Source organism: Salmo salar, chromosome ssa01 (assembly GCF_905237065.1).
Source record: "Salmo salar chromosome ssa01, Ssal_v3.1, whole genome shotgun sequence".
Classification (NCBI taxonomy): domain Eukaryota; kingdom Metazoa; phylum Chordata; class Actinopteri; order Salmoniformes; family Salmonidae; genus Salmo; species Salmo salar.
The window spans coordinates 70,997,718-71,020,037 of record NC_059442.1 but is presented as its reverse complement, the minus strand read 5'-3'; the positions used below and the strand labels follow the sequence as shown (position 1 = coordinate 71,020,037).

The 22,320-nt window shown below is 45.0% G+C and overlaps 1 protein-coding gene across 1 annotated transcript in view; it reads left to right on the top strand.

Annotated features, from left to right (window-relative positions):
* The window catches only part of LOC106607945 (attractin-like protein 1), a 356,731-nt gene that overhangs the window by 177,746 nt on the left and 156,665 nt on the right, over nt 1-22,320 (top strand). The window contains exon 26 of the mRNA XM_014205458.2: nt 21,887-21,948. Within this exon, the coding sequence (XP_014060933.1) occupies nt 21,887-21,948 (62 nt within the window). The remainder of the gene's footprint in view (nt 1-21,886; nt 21,949-22,320) is intronic.

Genomic DNA, 22,320 nt, shown 5'->3' with positions numbered 1-22,320 from the left:
AATGGCCAGTCTCAATTATTAATTATATATTGTTTTGCTCTGAAGTTTGGTTTAGTATGTAATGCAAATATGATTTATATAAAATATAGTGATGTCTCACCCTCAGTGAAGGGCACCACCAACATCTGTCATTTTATCTGACTGAGTGACTCATCCTTTGAGAAGAAACTCTTTGGATTTTGATTCCAAAATGAGATACAGAATGCCAAGTTTTCTGTAGCTATCATCATATAAAGACTTCCAGACCAGTCATATATTTTCATTCTGGGATGTGTAGCCCAGGACAGACTAGCTGTGTCCGCTTCAAAGTGTGTCAGATGGAAGCAGAGTTAGGCTGGTGAGATGTGTTACCTCGGGTTTCTCCTGCTGGACTGATCTAATGACAAGAGAGAGATTACTTTCGCCACCAGGGCTATGATCCCTGTCCTCTCCTCCTCTTTCTCTATTTCTCTTTCACATCCACTGTGGAAGGATTTTACTTGCTCTCTCTATCTTTTTTTCTTTCTTGGACTCTCTCCTCCACGGATACATACAGAATAATACACACTCTGAATTGAACTGAGACTCTCTTTGTTTCCTGCGGATATGGGGGTACATCAGTTGATTGAAGGGGTGGCTCAATTTCTGCTCTGTGAGGCGCTCTATCTAAGAACTTAGATCAAAGTTTTCTAACAGTGTTTTATATGAACAATTCTAAACCTTCCCCCAGATATAGTGTGTCTTAGACATGCATATGTCTCTAAAATACATTAGACATGTGTTCGCTTATCTATTCTCCAAAGATTTCTACATGTATTGTTATTGCTAGTCTGCATGTAAACACGCCCACTGGACTCCTCCTCTTATTGGAGGAACTAGGTTGACCGTGACCATTTCAGTCCTCATTAACATTGCGAGTGTAGCCGTGTGCTCTGGTCTCTGACGTGATGTTATTCACTGTGGCAGTGAGACTGGGTGTAAAGATGGGTCCTCCTCCACTCTCCGGTCATTGTCTGCTTTTTGGGCCATCACCATCCCAGAGGACCCCCTGAGCTATCCAACACACTGCCTGACTGAGCACTGTCCAACACACTGCCTGACTGACGGTGCGATGTACAACACACTGCCTGATTACCTGAGCGCTGGCCAACACACTGCCTGACTGCCTGAGTGCTGTACAACACACTGCCTGACTGACGGTGCGATGTACAACACACTGTCCGACTGACCTGAGCACTGGACAACACACTGCCTGACTGACGGTGCGATGTACAACACACTGTCCGACTGACTGAGCACTGGACAACACACTGCCTGACTGACGGTGCGATGTACAACACACTGCCTGATTACCTGAGCACTGGACAACACACTGCCTGACTGACGGTGCGATGTACAACACACTGCCTGATTACCTGAGCACTGGACAACACACTGCCTGACTGACGGTGCGATGTACAACACACTGCCCGACTGACTGAGCACTGGACAACACACTGCCTGACTGACGGTGCGATGTACAACACACTGTCCGACTGACTGAGCACTGGACAACACACTGCCTGACTGACGGTGCGATGTACAACACACTGCCCGACTGACGGTGCGATGTACAACACACTGCCTGATTACCTGAGCATTGGACAACACACTGCCTGACTGACGGTGCGCTGTACAACACACTGCCTGACTGACGGTGCGATGTACAACACACTGCCTGACTGACTGAGCGCTGTACAACACACTGCCTGACTGCCTGTGTGCTGTACATCACACTGCCTGACTGACTAAGAGCTGTCACTCACACTCTGTCTGACTCAGTAGTCTCAGTAGTTACAATGACCGAAGGCTTGTTACCCACTCCCCAACTAAGCGATCGCTCTCCCTCCCTCTCTCACACACGCACATACTTACAGACAGAGTAATACATACCTTTCACATCCACTTCACAGAGCGTAATCAGATCTGAAAGGAAACAACCTCCTAATTAAACACTCCTGAACACAGGGAATATGAAGTCGCTTAGTGTGACAGATGTCTGTGTAGCAATGTCACTTTCTCTTCACTAACATCTGGAGGAAGATGTGATAGGTAGAATATATGTGGGTGTATACTATACTTGTTATTGTCTTTATACTATGTACTGTATATTGACATGTTTATATGTTTTTCACTACATATTTGTTTTTCAAAAAAATCCTGTTTGCATGCTGTGCTCTAGTCCTCCTCCACCTTCTCTCACATGATGCATTTTATTATTCATATTCCAATTAGTCACGAGGACAAATTACAGGGGTGACGACTGGATATATTAGAACACTATTTCTGTGATGTATCGCTGAGCTGTAGCGGGAAGTATTTCTGGCCCAATTCTCTTAGGCGGGAAAGACTACACCGGATGACGGACGCGCCCAGTCCCCTCTCCCCCCTCTTCCCCCCTCAACTGCCCCCCCCCCTGTTAGTATGAGTGTGGCCCCTGTAGCCATATGACTTCACCCCTGCTCTCAGGGCTGGTTGGAGGGTAGAGTGAGCTGCTGATCGTATGTCCTTGTGGAACAGATTTAGATTGAATCTGTCAAGCTGACCTTGCACCTTCTACCATGACATCACACTTTACAGAAATGTATTTTCTGTTTTTTATCTCTGATTTGTAGAGCCAGGCGATGGTAACTCAACTGTTCAAGGCAGTCTGAGATTCTTTGTTGCAAATTTTATTGGGACATAGACGTACCACCCTCTATCTCTCTATTTTTCTGTTTCTCCCTTTCTCTCTCTGATTGCCTGACCTACAGACTACTCAAGTCATCTTACATCATCAAGTCAAATCAAATTGTATTGGTCACACACACATGGTTAGCAAATGTTATTGTGAGTGTAGCGAAGTGCTTATGCTTCTAGATCCGACAGTGCAGCAGCATCTAACAATTCCACAACAAAACCTAATACACACAATCTAGTAAAGGAATGGGATGACAATATATAAGTATAAAATATATGGATGAGCAGTGACAGAGCGGCTAAGATGCAATAGATAGTAAAGAATAGATAGTGAAAGATACAGTATATACATATGAGGTGAGTAATGCGTGATGTGTAAACATTCTTAAAGTGGCATTATTAAAGTGACTAGTGTTCCATTTATTAAAGTGGCCAATGATATCAAGTCTGTAGTTAGGCAGCAACCTCTCAGTTGTAGTGGTGGCTTTTTAACAATCTGATGGCCTTGAGATAGAAGCTGTTTTTCAATCTCTCTGTCCCAGCTTTGATGCCCCTGTACTGACCTCGCCTTTTGGATGGTAGCGGGGTGAGCAGGCAGTGGCTCGGGTGGTTGTTGTCCTTGATGATCTTTTTGGCCTTCCTGTGACATCGGGTGCTGTAGGTGTCCTGTAGGGCAGGTAGTTTGCCCCCGGTGATGCGTTGGGCAGACCGCACCACCCTCTGGAGAGCCCTGCGGTTGTGGGCGGTGCAGTTTCCATACCAGGCGGTGATACAGCCCGACAGGAAGCTCTCAATTGTGCACCTGTAAAAGTTTTTCGTCCCTCCTGAGGTTGAAGAGACACTGTTGTGCCTTCTTCACAACACTGTCTGTGTTCGTGGACCATTTCAGTTTGTCGTTGATATGTACACCGAGGAACTTAAAACTTTCCACCTTCTCCACTGCTGTCCCGTCGATGTGGATAGGGGGCTGCTCCCTTTGCTGTTTCCTGAAGTCCATGATCATCTCTGTTGTTTTTCTTACATTGAGTGAGAAATTATTTTCCTGACACCACACACCGAGGGCCCTCACCTCCTCCCTGTAGGCAGTCTTGTCGTTGTTGGTAATCAAGCCTACCACTGTAGTGTCGTCTGCAAACTTGATGATTGAGTTGGAGGTGTGCATGGGTGAACAGGGAGTACAGGAGAGGGCCTAGAATGCACCCTTGTGGGGCCCTAGTGTTGAGGATCAGCGGAGTGGAGATGTTGTTTCCTACCTTCACCACCTGGGGCAGCCCGTCAGGAAGTCCAGGACCCAGTTGCACAGGGCTGGGTCGAGACCCAGGGTCTCAATCTTATTGATGAGTTTGGAGGGGACTATGGTGTTGAATGCTGAGCTATAGTCAATGAACAGCATTCTTACATTGGTATTCCTCTTGTCCAGATGGGATAGGGCAGTGTGTTATGGCGATTTGCATCGTCTGTGGACCTATTGGTGTGGTAAGCAAATTGGAGTGCGTCTAGGGTAACAGTAGGGTGGAGGTGATATGATCCTTGACTAGTCTCTCAAAGCACTTCATGATGACAGAAGTGAGTGTTACAGGGGGATAGTCATTAGTTCAGTTACCTTAGCTTTCTTGGGAACAGGAACAATGGTGGACATCTTGAAGCATGTGAGGACAGCAGACTGGGATAGGGATTGATTGAATATGTCCGTAAACACTCCAGCCAGCTGGTGTGCGCATGCTCTGGGGACGCGGCTAGGGATGCCGTCTGAGCCGGCAGCCTTGAGAGGGTTAACACGTTTAAATGTTTTACTCATGTCGGCCACGGAGAAGGTGAGCCCACAGTCTTTGGTAGCGGGCTGTGTCGGTGGCACTGTATTGTCCTCAAAGCGCGCAAAGAAGTTGTTTAATTTGTCTGGGAGAAAGACGTCGATGTCCGCGACGGGGCTGGTTTTCTTTTTGTAGTCCGTGATTGTCTGTGGACCCTGCCACATACGTCTCGTGTTTGAGTCGTTGAATTGTGACTCCACTTTGTCTCTATACTGACACTTTGGTTGTTTGATTGCGGGCATGATTCTAGTCACCTTGCCATGATTAAATGCGGTGGTACGTGCTTTCAGTTTTGCGTGAATGCTGCCATCAATCCAAGGTTTATGGTTAAGGAAGATTTTAATAGTAACAGTGGGTACAACATCTCCTATACACTTCCTTATAAACTCGCTCACCGAGTCAGCGTATATGTCAATGTTATTGTCTGAGGCTACCCAAGACATATCCCAGTCCGCATGATCAAAACATTCTTGAAGCGTGGAATCCATCTCTATCGGCGCCATCTTGTCCTAATCCACAGCTATTCATTTGAACGGTGTACTGTACTTGCTACCTTCCAGCATTTACTGCTGTGTATTTTCCGTTTTAACCTTTTTGACAGAAGATGAGTTCCCTATTACCAATTATTATTTCTCAGCAGAACTACTCTAATCTTCTATATGGTTAGTTTGGTGTGAGTGAAGATAAACCTGTCAGGGTTGTTAGTTTTTACTCTGTTTATTTTGAACCGGACAACTAGGAAAAGCTCAAACCAAGTTTATTCACTCAATGGGTCAGACAGCTGAACAGACAAAGACATGATCGCACCAGCACAAGTGTATATATACCCCACTTTAGGTGGAGTCTCCTCCTTTCCTCTAAACAATACATATTTGTTGCTAGGTAGGAAGTTAAGTGATGTGGGTAATAAACTGTTCCTTCTCCCTTCATGTGACCTGACCTGACCTCGTCCCCCATTCCTCATTAATCCACAGCTATCCACCCTTATCAGTGACCACAACCATGTGATTGCCGTTTCCCTTACTTAGTAACATTCCATGCCCCTGGCTCATATCCAAAATCCATTGACCCCACCATAAACATTCCTCCTACATATAACCTTTAACTTCTGGTGTAGCAAGTATTTCAAATTACAACCCAACAATTGTAACCAGACTGTGGCCCTTCTCCTTTCCATAGGATACCTGATGTCTAACAAAAACATATTCTGACAGAATGTAAACGTTCTGCGTTCCCTTCTTTCATTCATTGACATGAATAGGGATATTTCATATTTCAAGTTTAGAAGTTAGAACCCATCAAGATGAACTCTGTATACTCTACTCAGTGAACTAATGCCCCGGGCTGTAAAATGATACCTGCTCATGTATAGCACATTTCCTCGATCTCCCCCCTGCACCTCCAGAGTGTCTCCAGTGTCTGTTTAATGAAGGCTGTGTGTGTGAAGTCCTGGCCCTATCAATCGCCTACCTGGCCACCCCACAGAAATAAAGGCTGTATGAATCCTACCCTCTCATCGATTCTCGTCTTTCCACTGACTCCTGCATGGCCAGGCCTAATTCAGCTGATTAAATGGGTTTCAGTGAGGCGGCCATGTTGTTTCCCCGGCTCTGGGCACACTATTGGTCCGTGATTAGATTTTCTCCCAACACAGAGTCACTTATTTAGCCTCTCAGAGGACATCATTAAATAGAATGCCTTTTATAATGTAATTGCTGACAGGCACTGTGCGGTGTACCTCAACAGCTGCTCGCCTCCCGACGATGGGAGTGACAAAGTGTCCTTTATTGGATAAAAGGGAAATTGAAACGGCACATAAAACATAGCAGCATCTCTATCTGATGATGGTCTTATCAGGAGGAGATCCTCTTTCCTATGGATGTAAGAGGAGAGGCCAGGTTAAGTGCTGCCTGTTTAAAAATATGGGAAATAGAGAGATGTCACATGGGCTATTAGTTCATGGATGTTGATTGGGGGTATACGTGACTCACAGTCATTAACATATCAACCGGAATGTAGAGGAATTATTTTGTAAGGAATTTTAATGATGATCTTGCAACAGGAACTCAAATCTGAACAATAGGACTGTTTCTTTTCACTTTTTTCTAAAATGTAGAACCAACCTTGAGGCTGGCATGTAAGATTTGTGAAATTGATTAGTTCACAGGGAAACTGTTTACGTTCAAACACTGTTCACTTTACCAAAATAAATGTCTAACTGTAAAATTAACAGACAGACAAACAAATGAATTATAAAGGACACAGTCAGTCATAGGCCAAAACAGGTTTTTATTCCACTCAATGACTCCACTGTATTTCTCTTCACCACACTCAATATAAACAATATAATCCCTACATTGGTTTGGAGCTTGTACAAGTCACAGTGGTCACTAAAGCTGCTACTGACTGTTTTGTCCTTGGTGAGTGTTTTTGGGGAACCCTGTAGCTGTTGCTAGCTGCTGGGTAGCTCTCTCCCTGGTACTCTGGACCCATTTGGGTCTGTTTTCGACCCTCCCCCTTGCAGTCATGTCAGTTCCCAGGGACAGGAACATGCACAAGCCTCTGGTGATGGCTGTTAGCACGCAACAGGCTCTATTTGATATCAATGATGCTGCCATCACATTGGGAGAAGAGGGAGAAGCAGTGAGTTTAGATCAGGGCTTTTTAAAGTTGGAGGGCTGAAACACTTCTGTTTTTCATCATCTTCTTCTAATAAGGACTTTAGACTTGGTATACCAGGTGAGTGCAATTAACTACCAGGTAGAAATAAAAAACAGAAGTGTTTCCGCCCTCCTGGACCGGACTTGAACAGCCCTGGTCTATATCCTGAGGCCGCATTTATTGTAGCTGGGGATTTTAACAAAGCGAATTTGATGAAAACTCTACCGAAGTTCTATCAACACATTGACTGTAGTACTTGTGCTGCTAAATCACTCGACCACTGCTACTCCAACTTCTGGGACACCTACAAGGCCCTCCCTTTGGGCAAATCTGATCACGACTCCATTTTGCTCCTCCCTTCCTAAAGGAAGAAACTCCAACAGGAAGTACCCATGCTAAGGACTATTCAACGCTGGTCTGACCAATCTGAATCCATGCTTCAAGATTGTTTTGATCACGCGGACTGGGATATGTTCCGGGTAGCCTCTGAGAATAACATTGACAAATATACTGATATGGTGACTGAGTTTATCAGGAAGTGTATAGGAGATGTTGTACCCACTGTGACTATTAAAACCTACCCTAACCATAAACCATGGATAGATGGCGGAATTCGCACAAAACTGAAAGCGCAAACCACCGCATTTAAACATGGCAAGGTGACTGAGAATATGGCTGAATATAAACAGTGTAGATATTGCCTCAGTAAAGCAATCAAACAGGTAAAACGTCAGTATAGAGACAAAGTGGAGTCGCAATTCAACGGCTCAGACACGAGACGTATGTGGCAGGATCTACAGACAATCACGGACTACAAAGGGAAAACCAGCCACGTCGCGAACACCGACAGCTAAACACCTTATTTGCCTGCTTTGAGGATAATACAGTGCCACCGACGTGGCCCACTACCAAGGACTGTGTGCTCTTGTTCTCCGTGGCCGATGTGAGTAAGACATTTAAGCGAGTTAACCCTTGCAAGGCTGCCGGCCCAGACGGCATCCCTAGCCGCGTCCCCAGAGTATGCGCAGACCAGCTAGCTGGAGTGTTTACGGACATATTCAGTCTCTCCCTATCCCAGTCTGCTGTCCCCACATGCTTCAAGATGTCCACCATTGTTCCTGTACCCAAGAAAGCACTCACTTCTGTCATCATGAAGTGCTTTGAGAGACTAGTCAAGGATCATATCACCTCTACCTTACCTGCCACCCTAGACCCACTTCAATTTGCTTACCGCCCCAATAGATCCACAGACAATGCAATCGCCATCGCACTGCACACTTCCTTATCCCATCTGGACAAGAGAAATACCTATGTAAGAATGCTGTTCATTGACTATAGCTCAGCATTCTACACCATAGTACCCTACAAGCTCATCATTAAGTTTGGGGCCCTGGGTCTGAACTCTGCCCTGTGCAACTGGGTCCTGGACTTCCTGACGTGCTGCCCCCAGGTGGTGAAGGTAGGAAACAACACCTCTACTTCACTGATCCTCAACACAGGTGCCCAACAAGGGTGCGTGCTCATCCCTCTCCTGTACTCCCTGTTCCATCATGACTGCGTGGCCACGCACGCCTCCAACTCAATCATCAAGTTTGCAGACGACACAACAGTAGTAGGCCTGATTACCAACAATGACGAGACAGCTTACAGGGAGGAGGTGAGGGCCCTGGGGGTGTGGTGCCAGGAAAATAACCTCTCCCTCAACGTCAATGAAACAAAGGAGCTGATTGTGGACTAGCAGAGGGAGCAGCCCCCTAAGCAACTCGACGGGACCGCAGTGGAGAAGGTGGAAAGCTTCAGGTTCCTCTGCGTACACATCACTGACAAACTGAAATGGTCCACCGACACAGACAGCGTGGTGAAGAAGGCGCAACAACCTCAGGAGGCTGAAGAAATTCGTCTTGGCACCTAAAACCCTCACAAACCTTTACAGATGCACAATTGAGAGCATCCTATCGGGCTGTATCACTGCCTCATACGGCAACTGCACCGCCCGCAACCGCAGGGCTCTCCAGAGGGTAGTGCGGTCTGCCCAATGCATCACCGGGGGCAAACTACCTGCCCTACAGGACACCTACAGCACCCGATGTCACAGGAAGGCTAAAAAGATCATCAAGGACAACAACCACCCGAGCCACTGCCTGTTCACCCCGCTATCATCCAGAAGGCGAGGTCAGTACAGGTGCATCAAAGCTGGGACAGAGAGATTGAAAACAGCTTCTATCTCAAAGCCATCAGACTGTTAAACAGCCATCACTAGCACCTTAGAGGCTGCTGCCCTGTATACATAGACTTGAAATCACTGGCCACTTTAATAATGGAACACTATTCACTTTAGTAATGTTTACATATTTTGCATTACTCATCTCGTATGTATTTATTGTATTGTATTGTATTCTACTGTATTTTATTATATTTTGCGCCGACATTGCTTTTCCAAATATTTATATGATCTTAATTACATTCCTTTACTTTAGATTTGTTTGTTGCGTGTATTGTTGTGGAATTGTTTGATATTACTAAACACGTGTACGTGACCAATAAAATTTGATTTGATCAATGTATGGCAGATAGAAAAACGCAAAACACAACTGGTCAAATATGATGGCTCGCTATACGACTTCATGACTTCATTCAATCTTTATATACCAAAGACGAAAAAAGTACGAAAAAAAAATATAATAATAATAATAAATGTATGAAATGTATGCATTCACTACTGTAAGTCACTCTGGATAAGAGTGTCTGCTAAATGACTAAAATGTTAATGTAAAGAACATATTGTAGTTGGGGCAAACATGACACTTACCACTGAATTCATATACATACAGGATATAAACCCTGAGAGGAATGAGTGAGTGGAGCACCTATCGGTTTAAAAGGAGTGTACTTGTGTTTACTCTTGAAAACGGTAACGTGTTTCACACGTATCGCTGAGGATCACTGATTAGCATACTGTGTAGGTGGATGTCATACTCAGCTAATGCCTTGCTGTGTCAGTAGGTCTCCTCATGAATATGCTAATGGTACCGCATGTCCAGTTTTCCTGTGGAGAAGCACTTTCTCTCATTCTCTCACTCTCGCTCTTTCAACCTTTCTCTCTCTCTTTTGATTTTCCTTTCTTGGACACACACTCTTAATTTCACAGACTCACATTCACACAGTTACTCTCCTATCCCCTCCCCTCTGTGATCCACTGAACCCCTTTCCCTATCTCTCCCATCTCTTATTGATAAGTTGAAATCTCTCTTTTACTGTAGTTTTAAACAAGCGGTTATTCGCCAGGCTTTGGGAATTGACAACAGCTCAGTTACTTCACTGCCCCTCTGACCATCACATGAGGTCCACCGTAGGCCTGCCGTAATGACTCTTCTGTCTTAATGTGGGCCTCTGAGCCTTGGAGTCATATCATTCACTTCAGAGACCTGTAACTATCTCTTCCCTCTCCTCTCTTTCTTGGTTTGGTCTCACTCGTAGTAATTGCAACTCATATAGGTTACTATTGAGCTTTAGAGGGCACTGTCACTCAATACATTCTTAGCCTCTGATCTCCAAACAATTTGATTCTAGTAGAGAGGGATTGGAGCAGGGACACAGGCCTATGGTATGGGACTGAGTGTGTGTGGGAGAATTATCATCTTATTTATCATCTTATGTGATCTTTTGACAGTCCCCTATTCATTATTAATACAGCTGGCCTGCTATTTACAGAGGTGTGGACTCGAGTCTGACTCGAGTCACAAGTTTGATGACTTGAGGCTCGACTTGATAGAAAATAAAATAACTTGAGACTTGACTTGGACTTGGAGCCTCAAGACTCAGGACTCGACTTTGACTTCAGTCTAATGACTTGAAATTATCTGGCCAGGTTTTGTAACGTTCTGTCACTCATTTTGTGGCACATTGTCTCTGTGGATTACTCTCCACGCAGACAGAGACGGTAGCCGCAGCGTCACACTTGCAAAAAATGTGCAACATATTGGCTAGTGAAACGCACACTCGGCCCTCTGATTGGACCAGCATAACTGTCAATCAACACAGGTCGGGTGAGCTAGTGAACAGATTGCAGATTTGCTGTACAGCTATAGGATCGGGTATTGTGCAAACGTCAAATTGTAGGGAGAGAGTATTGCCGTAAGTTAATATGCAGGTCCAAGGAATATTAACTGTTTACTTTGCAAGCTCACCAGCAATGGAGCGTTAAGCAACAAGCACTAGCGTAGGCCTACTGGTATTTTGGTATGCAATTGCTTGAAATTGATCATTTACTTATGAACCTTGCATTTGGAATTTGTTGTTAAAATGTATTATTCGATAATCAAAATATGTTGTGGACAAAATTGTTAAAAGGGTTGTCTGGCTGCCTCAATAAATAGACAAAGATTTGTAGTTGATCAAGTAAAGCCTGTTTGTTTACATTTTCTTTTACTAGACTTGAGTCTTGTCTTGGTCTTTAAATGCACGACTTGGAATTGACTCGAGACTCGACCCGTTCTACTAGTTGGGTCTCGACTTGAGACTCGGACCTTGTGACTTAAGACATGCTTGTGACTCAAATAATAGTGACTTGCTCCCACCTCTGGCTATTTATAATAGACATGTTCCTATTCAGTTATGGCAAGGTAGTAGAATCCCCCTATAAGCGGAACTCTTTCCACTTAATTTACATATTTTCACATTGACATATTTAAACAGATCTAATTAAACATTTCTATTCACTAACGCAAAGTTACGTAAATCATTGAGCACTCTCCTATATGATCATGTTCAGTTCTGCACTCCCCACTCAACCTGTTTGTAGTGAGGCATTCAACTGCAAGCCCTTTTAACCCCACAGCCCTGGCTTTAATCCCAGCCCTCAGAGATCCAGAGCCAACAGAGATGTGGCTGGTTTTATGGCCATTTTCCCCCCCTTCCTGCCTTGCTTTAAACCACAAACACTGCTCCTAGTGATCCATCACAGAACACACACCATCAACTGGGCCTTCTCCAAAAAAAACTGCAGGCCTGCCGAAAGGGATCCGACTCTAGCAAACTCACAGTGCTCCAATTTCCTCAAAGAGCTTTTTAATGGAACAGAGCAAAAGGCGGGTGAGTGCTCAGATTTTAAAAAACAACAGAAAAGGATTCTCTTTTATGATGGAGGGATTTTGTCCATGCAAGCAGTTGTTGTCAGGAGGAGTGATGTGGCCGATTTCCTCGACTCCCAGTGCCAACCAGACCTGGCGACGACGCTACCGCCGTACGTCTCCTGCAGAAGAGGGCCAGCCCCGTACTGCTTATCGATTGTTGTAGCTTTCCCAACTGCGGCTGTCGTAAATTGAAGGGCCGTCCTCACCGGCGTGCATCAGCCGTAATATGTGTGTGTGTGGGGGGGGGTTGGTATACTTGAGTGCATTGACTGTAGACCAAGGCTTCCATCTGATATCACCCTTAATGGCGTGTCCCTCTGGACGAAAATCAGCCTTTCTCAATGTTTTTCATTGGAAGGCAATTTCACTAGAAACGTACATGCCAGTAAATCACTTAAACCCTTCCTCCCTCACCAACTACCCTCTGAGGTATTCTTCGAACATGGCCAGGTTTTTGACAGGTTATTATTCCCAAAAAGCCATGTGTTTATGTCTTGACTCACCTTTTATGCATAAGAATTAGAATGATCTACCAGAAACATATGGAACAGCACATATTGTCATGTTCGTCGTAATGATTGGACCAAGGCACAGCGTGAGTAGCGTTCCACATCTTTATTATAACGTGAAACTTCAGCAAAATACAAAAACAATAAATGATCAAACGAAACGTGAAGACAGTGAAATGCAAACAGGCACCTACACAAAAACAAGATCCCACAAAACAGTGGGGAAATGGTTGCCTAAATATGATCTTACAATCAGAGACAATGCTAAACAGCTACCAAGCACACGAACATAGAAATAAACAACATAGAACACCCCCAGTCATGCCCTGACCTACTATACCATAGAGAACCAAGGGCTCTCTATGGTCAGGGCATGACAGTACCCCCCAAAGGTGTGGACTCCGGCAGCAAAACCTGACACCAAATAGGGAGGGTGGGGGGTGATTAGTGTCGGTGGCGGCTTTGGTGTGAGACGAAGTACCCGCTCATCCCGCGGATCCGCCAACATCGGGGGCGGCTCTGGTGCGGAACGAAGAAACCGCTCATCCCGCGGATCCAGCCATGGACCCAGGCTGAACACTGTGCCTGGACTGGATCTCGATGCCGAGGAAGGCTCCTGCCATGGAGCGGGACTGGACACCGGCCCTGGCCTGGACATCGGTGCAGAGGAAGACTCCTGCCATGGAGCGGGACTGGACACCCTGTCTGGACTGGGCATCGGCGCCGAGGAGGGCTCCTGCCATGGAGCTGGACTGGACGCCGTGTCTGGACTGGGTATCGGCGCAGAGGAGGGATCCTGCCATGGAGCTGGACTGGACGCCGTGTATGGAAGCTCCGGACCTGTTGACCCTCGCTGAAAGTTCCGGACTGTTAACCGTCGCTGGAGGTTCTGGACCGTTGACCGTCTCAGGAGGTTCCGGGCGGTGGACCGTCTCAGGCTGTGGACCGTCTCAGGAGGTTCCGGGCTGTGGACCATCTCAGGAGGTTCCGGACTGTGGACCGTCTCAGGAGGTTCCGGACTGTGGACCGTCTCAGGCTGTGGACCGTCTCAGGAGGTTCCGGACTGTGGACCGTCTCAGGCTGTGGACCGTTTCAGGAGGTTCCGGACTGTGGACTGTCTCAGGCTGTGGACTGTCTCAGGAGGTTCCGGACTGTGGACCATCTCAGGAGATTCCGGACTGTGGACTGTCGATGGAGGTTCCGGACTGTGGACCGTCGTTGGAGGTTCCGGACTGTGGACCGTCGTTGGAGGTTCCGGACTGTGGACCGTCGTTGGAGGTTCCGGACTGTGGACCGTCGTTGGAGGTTCCGGACTGTGGACCGTCGTTGGAGGTTCCGGACTGTGGACCGTCGTTGGAGGTTCCGGACTGTGGACCGTCGTTGGAGGTTTCGGACTGTGAAACGTCGCCGGAAGCTCTGGACTGGGAACTGTCGCCGGAAGCTCTGGACTGGGAACTGTCGCCGGAAGCTCTGGACTGGGAACTGTCGCCGGAAGCTCTGGACTGGGAACTGTCGCCGGAAGTTCTGGACTGGTAACCATTCGCCGGAAGCTCTGGACTGTGAAGGCGCACTGGAGGCCTGATGCATGGGGCCGGCACAGGACGTACCGGACTGGGGAGGCGCACTGGAGGCCTGGTGCGTGGAGCTGGCACAGGACGTAATGGACTGTGGAGATGTACTGGAGACCTGGTGCGTAGAACCAGCATCAATGGTACCAGTTCGATGACACACCTCGCACGGCAAGTGCGGGGAGCTGGCACAGGACGTACTGGGCTGTGCAGGCGCACTGGAGACCTGGTGCGTAGAACCGGCATCAATGGTACCGGTTCGATGACATACCTCGCACGGCAAGTCCGAGGAGCTGGCACAGGATGTACTGGGCTGTGGAGGCGCACTGGAGACCTGGTGTGTAGAACCGGCACACATGGCACCCGGACAAATGACACGCTCCTCAAGGCGAGTGTGGAGAGCTAGCACAGGACGTACTGGGCTGTGGAGGCGCGCTGGAGACCTGGTGTGTAGAATCGGCACACATGGCACCGGACAAATGACACGCTCCTCAAGGCGAGTGTGGAGAGCTAGCACAGGACATACAGGGCTGGGAAGGCGTACTGGAGACCTGGTGCGTGGAGCCGGCACAACTTTCACCAGACTGATAGCACGCTCCTCAGGACGAGTCCGGAGAGCTGACTCAGGTGGCATTAAACCGATAACACGCTCCTTAGGGCAAATGTCGTGCATCCTCCACCAATTTTGGGCTTTCTATGTGGCCGCGAACCCCGGTGTCGTCGCTGTCCTCCATCATAACCTTCCGTCTGCCGCTGCTGCCAAGGAAGGCGATCCTTTCCTGCCAAGATTTCCTCCCAAGTCCAGGACCCCTTCCCATCCAGGATCTCCTCCCAAGTCCAGGATACACTCTCCTCCTGGGCACGCTGCTTGGTCCTGTTGTGGTGGGATCTTTTGTCACGTTCGTCGTAATGATTGGACCAAGGCGCAGCGTGAATAGTGTTCCACATCTTTATAATAACGTGAAACTTCAGCAAAATACAAAAACAATAAATGATCAAACGAAACGTGCAGACAGTGAAATGCAAACAGGCACCTACACAAAAACAAGATCCCACAAAACAGTGGGGAAATGGCTGCCTAAATATGATCCCCAATCAGAGAAAACGCTAAACAGCTGCCTCTGATTGGGAACCATACCAAGCACACCAACATAGAAATTAACAACATAGAACACCCCCAGTCACACCCTGACCTACTATACCATAGAGAACCAAGGGCTCTCTATGGTCAGGGCGTAACACATATTTCTCTCTGTTCAATGTGAGGAGGACATTAAAAACAACCAAACTCGTAGCTCTTCTGTTAGGTCGACTTCTGCTCTTGGCTTAGTAAAAATATGTAAAATAAATTATGCCTGCAAACTTATCACATTTCTGTGAATGACTTCAGCGTAGAAAAAGCCCTTTTGACAACTTGTAGCTGAAGGCAGTGGCTTTGGATTAACAGCAGGCTCCGCGTGGCCCAACATTGTACAGGTATAGTCATGGGGAGGAGGGGAAAACAGAGTTGATCATTGGGACAAATGTGATAGTTTGTGACAGGCAGAACTTAGTTTGCGTGTGTGGTGGGGGAGCAGAGGGGAATTGGTGTATGTTACACATTCTTATCCTTGTAGTTTCATTTGTGTGTTTACTGCTATTGTATGTAGAGTACTGGACTTCTTCCACTTTGTCCAGTTAAACTTGGTTAAGCAGGCCAATGATAAACAATATAAAACTACACATTGTGGAGTTTTATGCTGCATCACCGGGAGCGGTAGGTAGCCTAGTGGTTAGAGCGTTGGGCCAGTAACCGAAAGGTTGCTAGGTTGAATCCCCGAGCTGACAATGCAAAAATCTATTGTTCTGCCCCTGAACAAGGCAGTTAACCCATTGTTCCTAGGCTGTCATTGTAAATAAGAATTTGTTCTTAACTGACTTGCCTAATTAAATAAAGGTTAAATAAATAAAAAATATCACTGCTTGATATGGCAAAGGGCTACAGAGGGTGGTGCGGACAGCCCAGTCCATCTCAGGGGCTGAGCTCCCTACCATCCAGGACCTCTATATCAGGTGGTGTCAGAGGAAGGCCCGATTGCCAAAGACTCTGCTACTGTCTGGCTCTTGGACCAACAGGCTCCGAGACAGCTTCTACCCCCAAGTCATAAGCCTGCTAAATAGCCAGACTGCTAAATACTCAATAAATGGTACCCAAACTACACTATATATACAAAAGTAACTGGAAACCCCTTTAAATGAGTGCATTTGGCCATTTTAGCCACATCCGTTGCTGACAGGTGTATAAAATTGAGCACACAGCCATGCAATCACCATAGACAAACATTGGCAGTAGAATGACCTAGAATGACCTTTCAATGTGGCACCGTCATAGGAGGCTTCCTTTCCAACAAGTCAGTTCGTCAAATTTCTGCATTGCTAGAGCTTCCTCTGTCAACTGTAAGGGCTGTTATTGTGAAGTGGAAACGTCTAGGAGCAACAACGACTCACCTGCGAAGTGGCAGGCCACACAAGCTCACAGAATGGAAGTGCTGAAGCGTCTTTCTCTGTAGTGATGAATTACGCTTCACCATGTGACAGTCTGATGGATGAATCTGAGTTTGGGGGATGACAGGAGAACGATACCTGCCCGAATGCATAGTGCCAACTGTAAGGAGGAGGAATAATGGTCTGGGGCTGTTTTTCGTGGTTCAGGCTATGTCCCTTAGTTCCAGTGAAGGGAAATCTTAACGCTACAGCATACAATGACATTCAAGATGATTCTGTGCTTCCAATTTTGTGGCAAAAGTTTGGGGAAGGCCCTTTTCTGTTACAGCATGACAATTTTGGGTATTTGGTATTTAATTAGGATCCCCATTAGCAGCAGCTACTCTTTCTGGGGTCAACACAAAACATGAAACATAATACAGAATGACATAATACGGACCATCAATAGACAAGAACAGCTCAAGGACAGAACTACATACATTTTTAAAAAGGCACACGTAGCCTACATATCAATGCATACACACAAACTATCTAAGTCAAATAGGGGAGAGGAATTGTGCCACGAAGTGTTGCTTTATCTGTTTTTTGAAACCAGGTTTGCTGTTTTTTTGAGCAATATGAGATGGAAGGAAGTTCCATGCAATAAGGGCTCTATATAATACTGTACGCTTTCTTGAATTTGTTCTAGATTTAGGGACTGTGAAAAGACCCCTGGTGGCATGTCTGGTGGGATAAGTGTGTGTGTCAGAAGTGTGTGTAAGTTGACTATGCAAACAATTTGGGATTTTCAACACATTAATGTTTCTTATGAAAAGAATAAATTATGCAGTCAGTCTCTCCTCAACTCTTAGCCAAGAGGCTGGCATGCATAATATTTATATCAGCCCTCTGATTACAATGAAGAGCAAAACGTGCCGCTCTGTTCTGGGCCAGCTGCAGCTTAACTAGGTCTTTCCTTGCAGCACTGGACCACACGACCGGACAGTAATCAAGATTAGACCAAACTAAAGCCTGCAGAACTTGCTTTTTGGAGTGTGACGTCAAAAAAGCTGATTATCTCTTTATTTCGGCTAGACCTCTCCCCATCTTTACAGCCATTGAATCTATATGTTTTGACCATGACAGTTTACAATCTAAGGTTACGCCAAGTAATTTATTCTCCTCAACTTGTTCAACAGCCACACCATTCATTACCAGATTCATCTGAGGTCTAGCACTTAAGGAATTATTTGTACCAAATACAATGCTCATAGTTTTAGAGATGTTCAGGACCAGTTTATTATTGGCCACCCATTCCAAAACAAACTGCAACTCTTTGTTAAGGGTTTCAGTGACTTCATTAACTGTGGTTGCTGATGCGTATATGGTTGAATCATCAGCATACATGGACACACATGCTTTGTTTAATGCCAGTGGCAGGTCATTGGTAAAAATAGAAAAGAGTAGAGGGCCTAGAGAGCTGCCCTGCGGTACACCACACTTTACATGTTTGACATTAGAGAAGCTTCCATTAAAGAAAACTCTTTGAGTTCTATTAGATAGATAGCTCTGAATCCACGATATGGCTGAGATTGAAAAGCCATGGCACATATGTTCTTTCAACAACAGGTTGTGGTCAATAATATCAAAGGCTGCACTGTAATCTAACAGTACAGGTCCCACAATCTTCTTATTATCAATTTCTTTCAACCAATCATCAGTCATTTGTGTCAGTGCAGTACATGTTGAGTGCCCTTCTCTGTAAGCATGCTGAAAGTCTGTTGTAAATTTGTTTACAGAGAAATAGCTAAGAGCTGTCAGCAAGCTTATAGGTCTGCTGTTAGAACCAGTAAAGGCCGCTTTACCACTCTTGGGTAGCAGAATTACTTTGGCTTTCCTCTAGTCTCAGATAAAAAATATGGCAGATGCTGTATACAATGCCCCTTTCACAAGGCGAGGTCCATACAGAAATGGTTTGTCGAGATCGGTGTGGAAGAACTTGACTGACCTGCGCAGAGCCCTAACTTCAACCCCATCGAACACCTTTGGGATGAAATGGAACGCAGACTTGCGAGCCAGGCCTAATCGCCCAACATTAGTGCCCGACCTCACTAATGCTCTTGTGGCTGAATGGAAGCAAATCCCTGCAGCAATGTTCCAACATCTAGTGGAAAGCCTTCCCAGAAGAGTGGAGGCTGTTATAGCAGCAAAGGGGGGACCAACTCCATATTAATGCCTATGATTTTGGAATGAGATTTTCAACGAGCAGGTGTCCACATACTTTTGGTCATGTAGTGTATCTGCACTGACTCTATCTTGCACTGACACTCACTAGACTATGTATACACACCATATACACACTCACACCTCTACATTGACACTCCCACACAAAACCCACACACATTCACATACACTACATACACCCACACACATACATACACATTACACATATACATGCACACTCACACACTTTTACCCTCATCATTTGCTGCTGCTATGTTCTTTATTTTACTCTTATTAATATCTATCTTGATGGTTAGTCACTTTACCCTGCCTTCATGTACATATCTACCTCGTACCTCTGCACATTGATCTGGTTCTGGTACTCCCTGTATAATGCTCAAGATGAGCATTCACGTACCTGCTGCGTTTTGGTCCTCCATTTCTACCAACGACAACCGTGACACCTCTTGTGTTACTATTTTTAGAAAGGGCTCATAAGCAAGAATTTCACGGTAAAGTCTACCCCAGTTGTATTTGCTGCATTTGACAAATAACAATATACCTGAAAACATATCAACACGCCATTCAATATCCCCTTGCATGAGCTAACAAATGAGAAAATCACTATAGTTGAATGTACCATTGAAAAGTTTAGTCTCTCTCAGAGCTTTGGATTTACTGTATATTTGCCGTATTCAATTGATCTACAAATCTGGGAGGTAGATTTAGTCATGCACCTCTCTCATACTAATCATGGAACGGGAGAGAACATGTGGTTCTGCAGCTAAGGCAGTTTGCATCGCAAAGAAAAAGTGGTCACCTTATGTAACTTATGTAACGGTTCATAGCAACCACTAGCCTTAGGTAAAGCAGATATTTAAACCTCTTGAGGACCCCTTCGAGATAAAATTCCGTTAACGGGATTGGTTGGACAACAACCAGTGAGATAGCACGGCGCGAAATTCAAAAAAAATAATCTCAAAATGAAAATTCAAGTATTATACGGCATTTTAAAGATACTCTACTCGTTAATCCAATCACATTGTCCGATTTCAAAAAGGCTTTACGGTGAAAGCAAAACATTAGATTATTTTAGGATAGCACCTTAGCAAAAAAAAGCAATTTTCCAAGCACGGATAGCCGTCACAAAACCAGATATACAGCTGAAATGAAGCACTAACCTTTGACAATCTTCATCAGATGACACTCCTAGGACATCATGTTAGACAATACATGCATTTTTTGTTCGATCAAGTTCATATTTATATCCAAAAACCCAATTTTTTACATTGGCGCGTGACGTTCAGAAAATGTTTTCTCCCCATAACTTACGGTGAATAGGCACATTCATTTACAGAAGAACTCATAAACGTTGACAAAATGTATAACAATTATTTAAAGAATTAGAGTTAATCTACTCCTTTATGCAACCACTTTGTCAGATTTCAAAATAACTTTATGGAAAAAGCACATTGTTCAATATTCTGAGTACAGAACTTAGCCTTCAATGCTAAGCTATACAGTTAGCCAACAACCACGGCATCGACAAATCTCTAAAAAATATGTTAGAAATATTTTCTTATCTTTGCTGATCTTCGGCGGAATGCACTCAGAAGGGCACCCACTTCCACAAGAAATGTTCATTTGTTCTGCAAAGTCCATCATTTATGTCCAAATACGTCCGTTTTGTTGACCCATCCAGAACACTTTACAATGCCATGTGGCGTGGACGCAAATCCATAGACGAAATGTTAAAAAGTTCCATTACCGTTTGTAGAAACACGTCAAACGATGTTTACAATCAATCCTTTAGGGTATTTTTTTACGTAAAATTGCAATCATTTTACAACCGGGCAATAGGTATTCATCCCAGAAGAAAAATAAAAAACATCGAAGCCACGTGCATGCGCGTCACGAGACACCTGTCCTCAGACTGGCCACTGATTGACTGAGCCACAATTTTCTGCCCGGTAACAGGTGACGGATGAAACCAGTTCCTAAAGATTGTTGACAGCCAATGGAAGAGTTAGGAGGTGCAACGTAAATCCTATGTCACTGTAGTTTTTCAAGGGATTCAAAAGAAAAACTAAATTTCTAATTTCTCCCACTTCCTGATTCAATTTGTCTCAGGTGTTTGCCTGCCATATGAGTTCTGTTATACTCACAGACACCATTCAAACAGTTTTAGAAACTTCAGAGTGTTTTCTATCCAAATCTACTAATAATATGCATATTCTATTTTCTGGACCAGAGTAGTAACCTGTTTAAGTTGGGTACGTTTTTCATCCGGCCGTGAAAATACTGCCCCCTAGCCCCAAGAGGATTTATTAATCTACAAAACAGCGGTTTCACATGAGTCCTTGTTACATGTGTGGGTAGGTACACTATTATTGCACGGTCATGCACAAGATCATTCATGTCTGAAAAATGGCTTTAATTTAGTTAATGATCATTTTAGACTTTTCGCTTTAATAGTTAACCGCAAGGACTGTGTAATGTCATTGATTGGCCAGAAAATCTACTATCCTGGTTTCCCATGACTGTAACAGGCCCTGATTAGCAGGGAAGGAAGATAGTCCACATTCTGCGGAACTTGAGGTGTACATTGGAAATGAATCCCCCTGCTGTGTGTACTGTCTCCAGCCAATCAGTAGCATAAACTACTATATTGAATTATTCTAATGGGAACTCTGTCTACTTCTGTTTCTTGTCAACAACATATGTTTTATTACAGTATTATCAATCTGTCCACTGTATGTAATGTATTCAATGTCTTTTACATCCTTCTCACATACTTATTTTCTCTGTCATTTCTTCCATAGATCGCCTTCTCCCAGCACAACAGCATCATGGACCTGGTGCAGTTTTTTGTCACCTTTTTCAGGTACGTACCATTTAGATGGAACTAATAAGGCAAACAAATATGCCGTTTTCCATGGTTAATCCCTTTCTGCTTAATAAAAAAAGACAACAGACCTAATTATGTCTGCTGTCTCCAGGCCATCTTCTGCCAGTCAACCAGTTTCACCGAATGAGCCGATCACGTGCGTTGTTAGTGCTTAATTTGAGACAGATCTTGCCGGAACAGGATCCGGCACCTCTCCGTCTTAGACTGTTTCGTTCCGGGACATATTTGGCCAGATCCGGTACATCTTGTGGCATGAAAAAGTTTTTAAAAGTATCACTTTTTTGAGTAAAAGCGATCAAAGTTTATTTGAATTTCAACTTCCTTAATTGTCTGGACCAACCTCCTCCT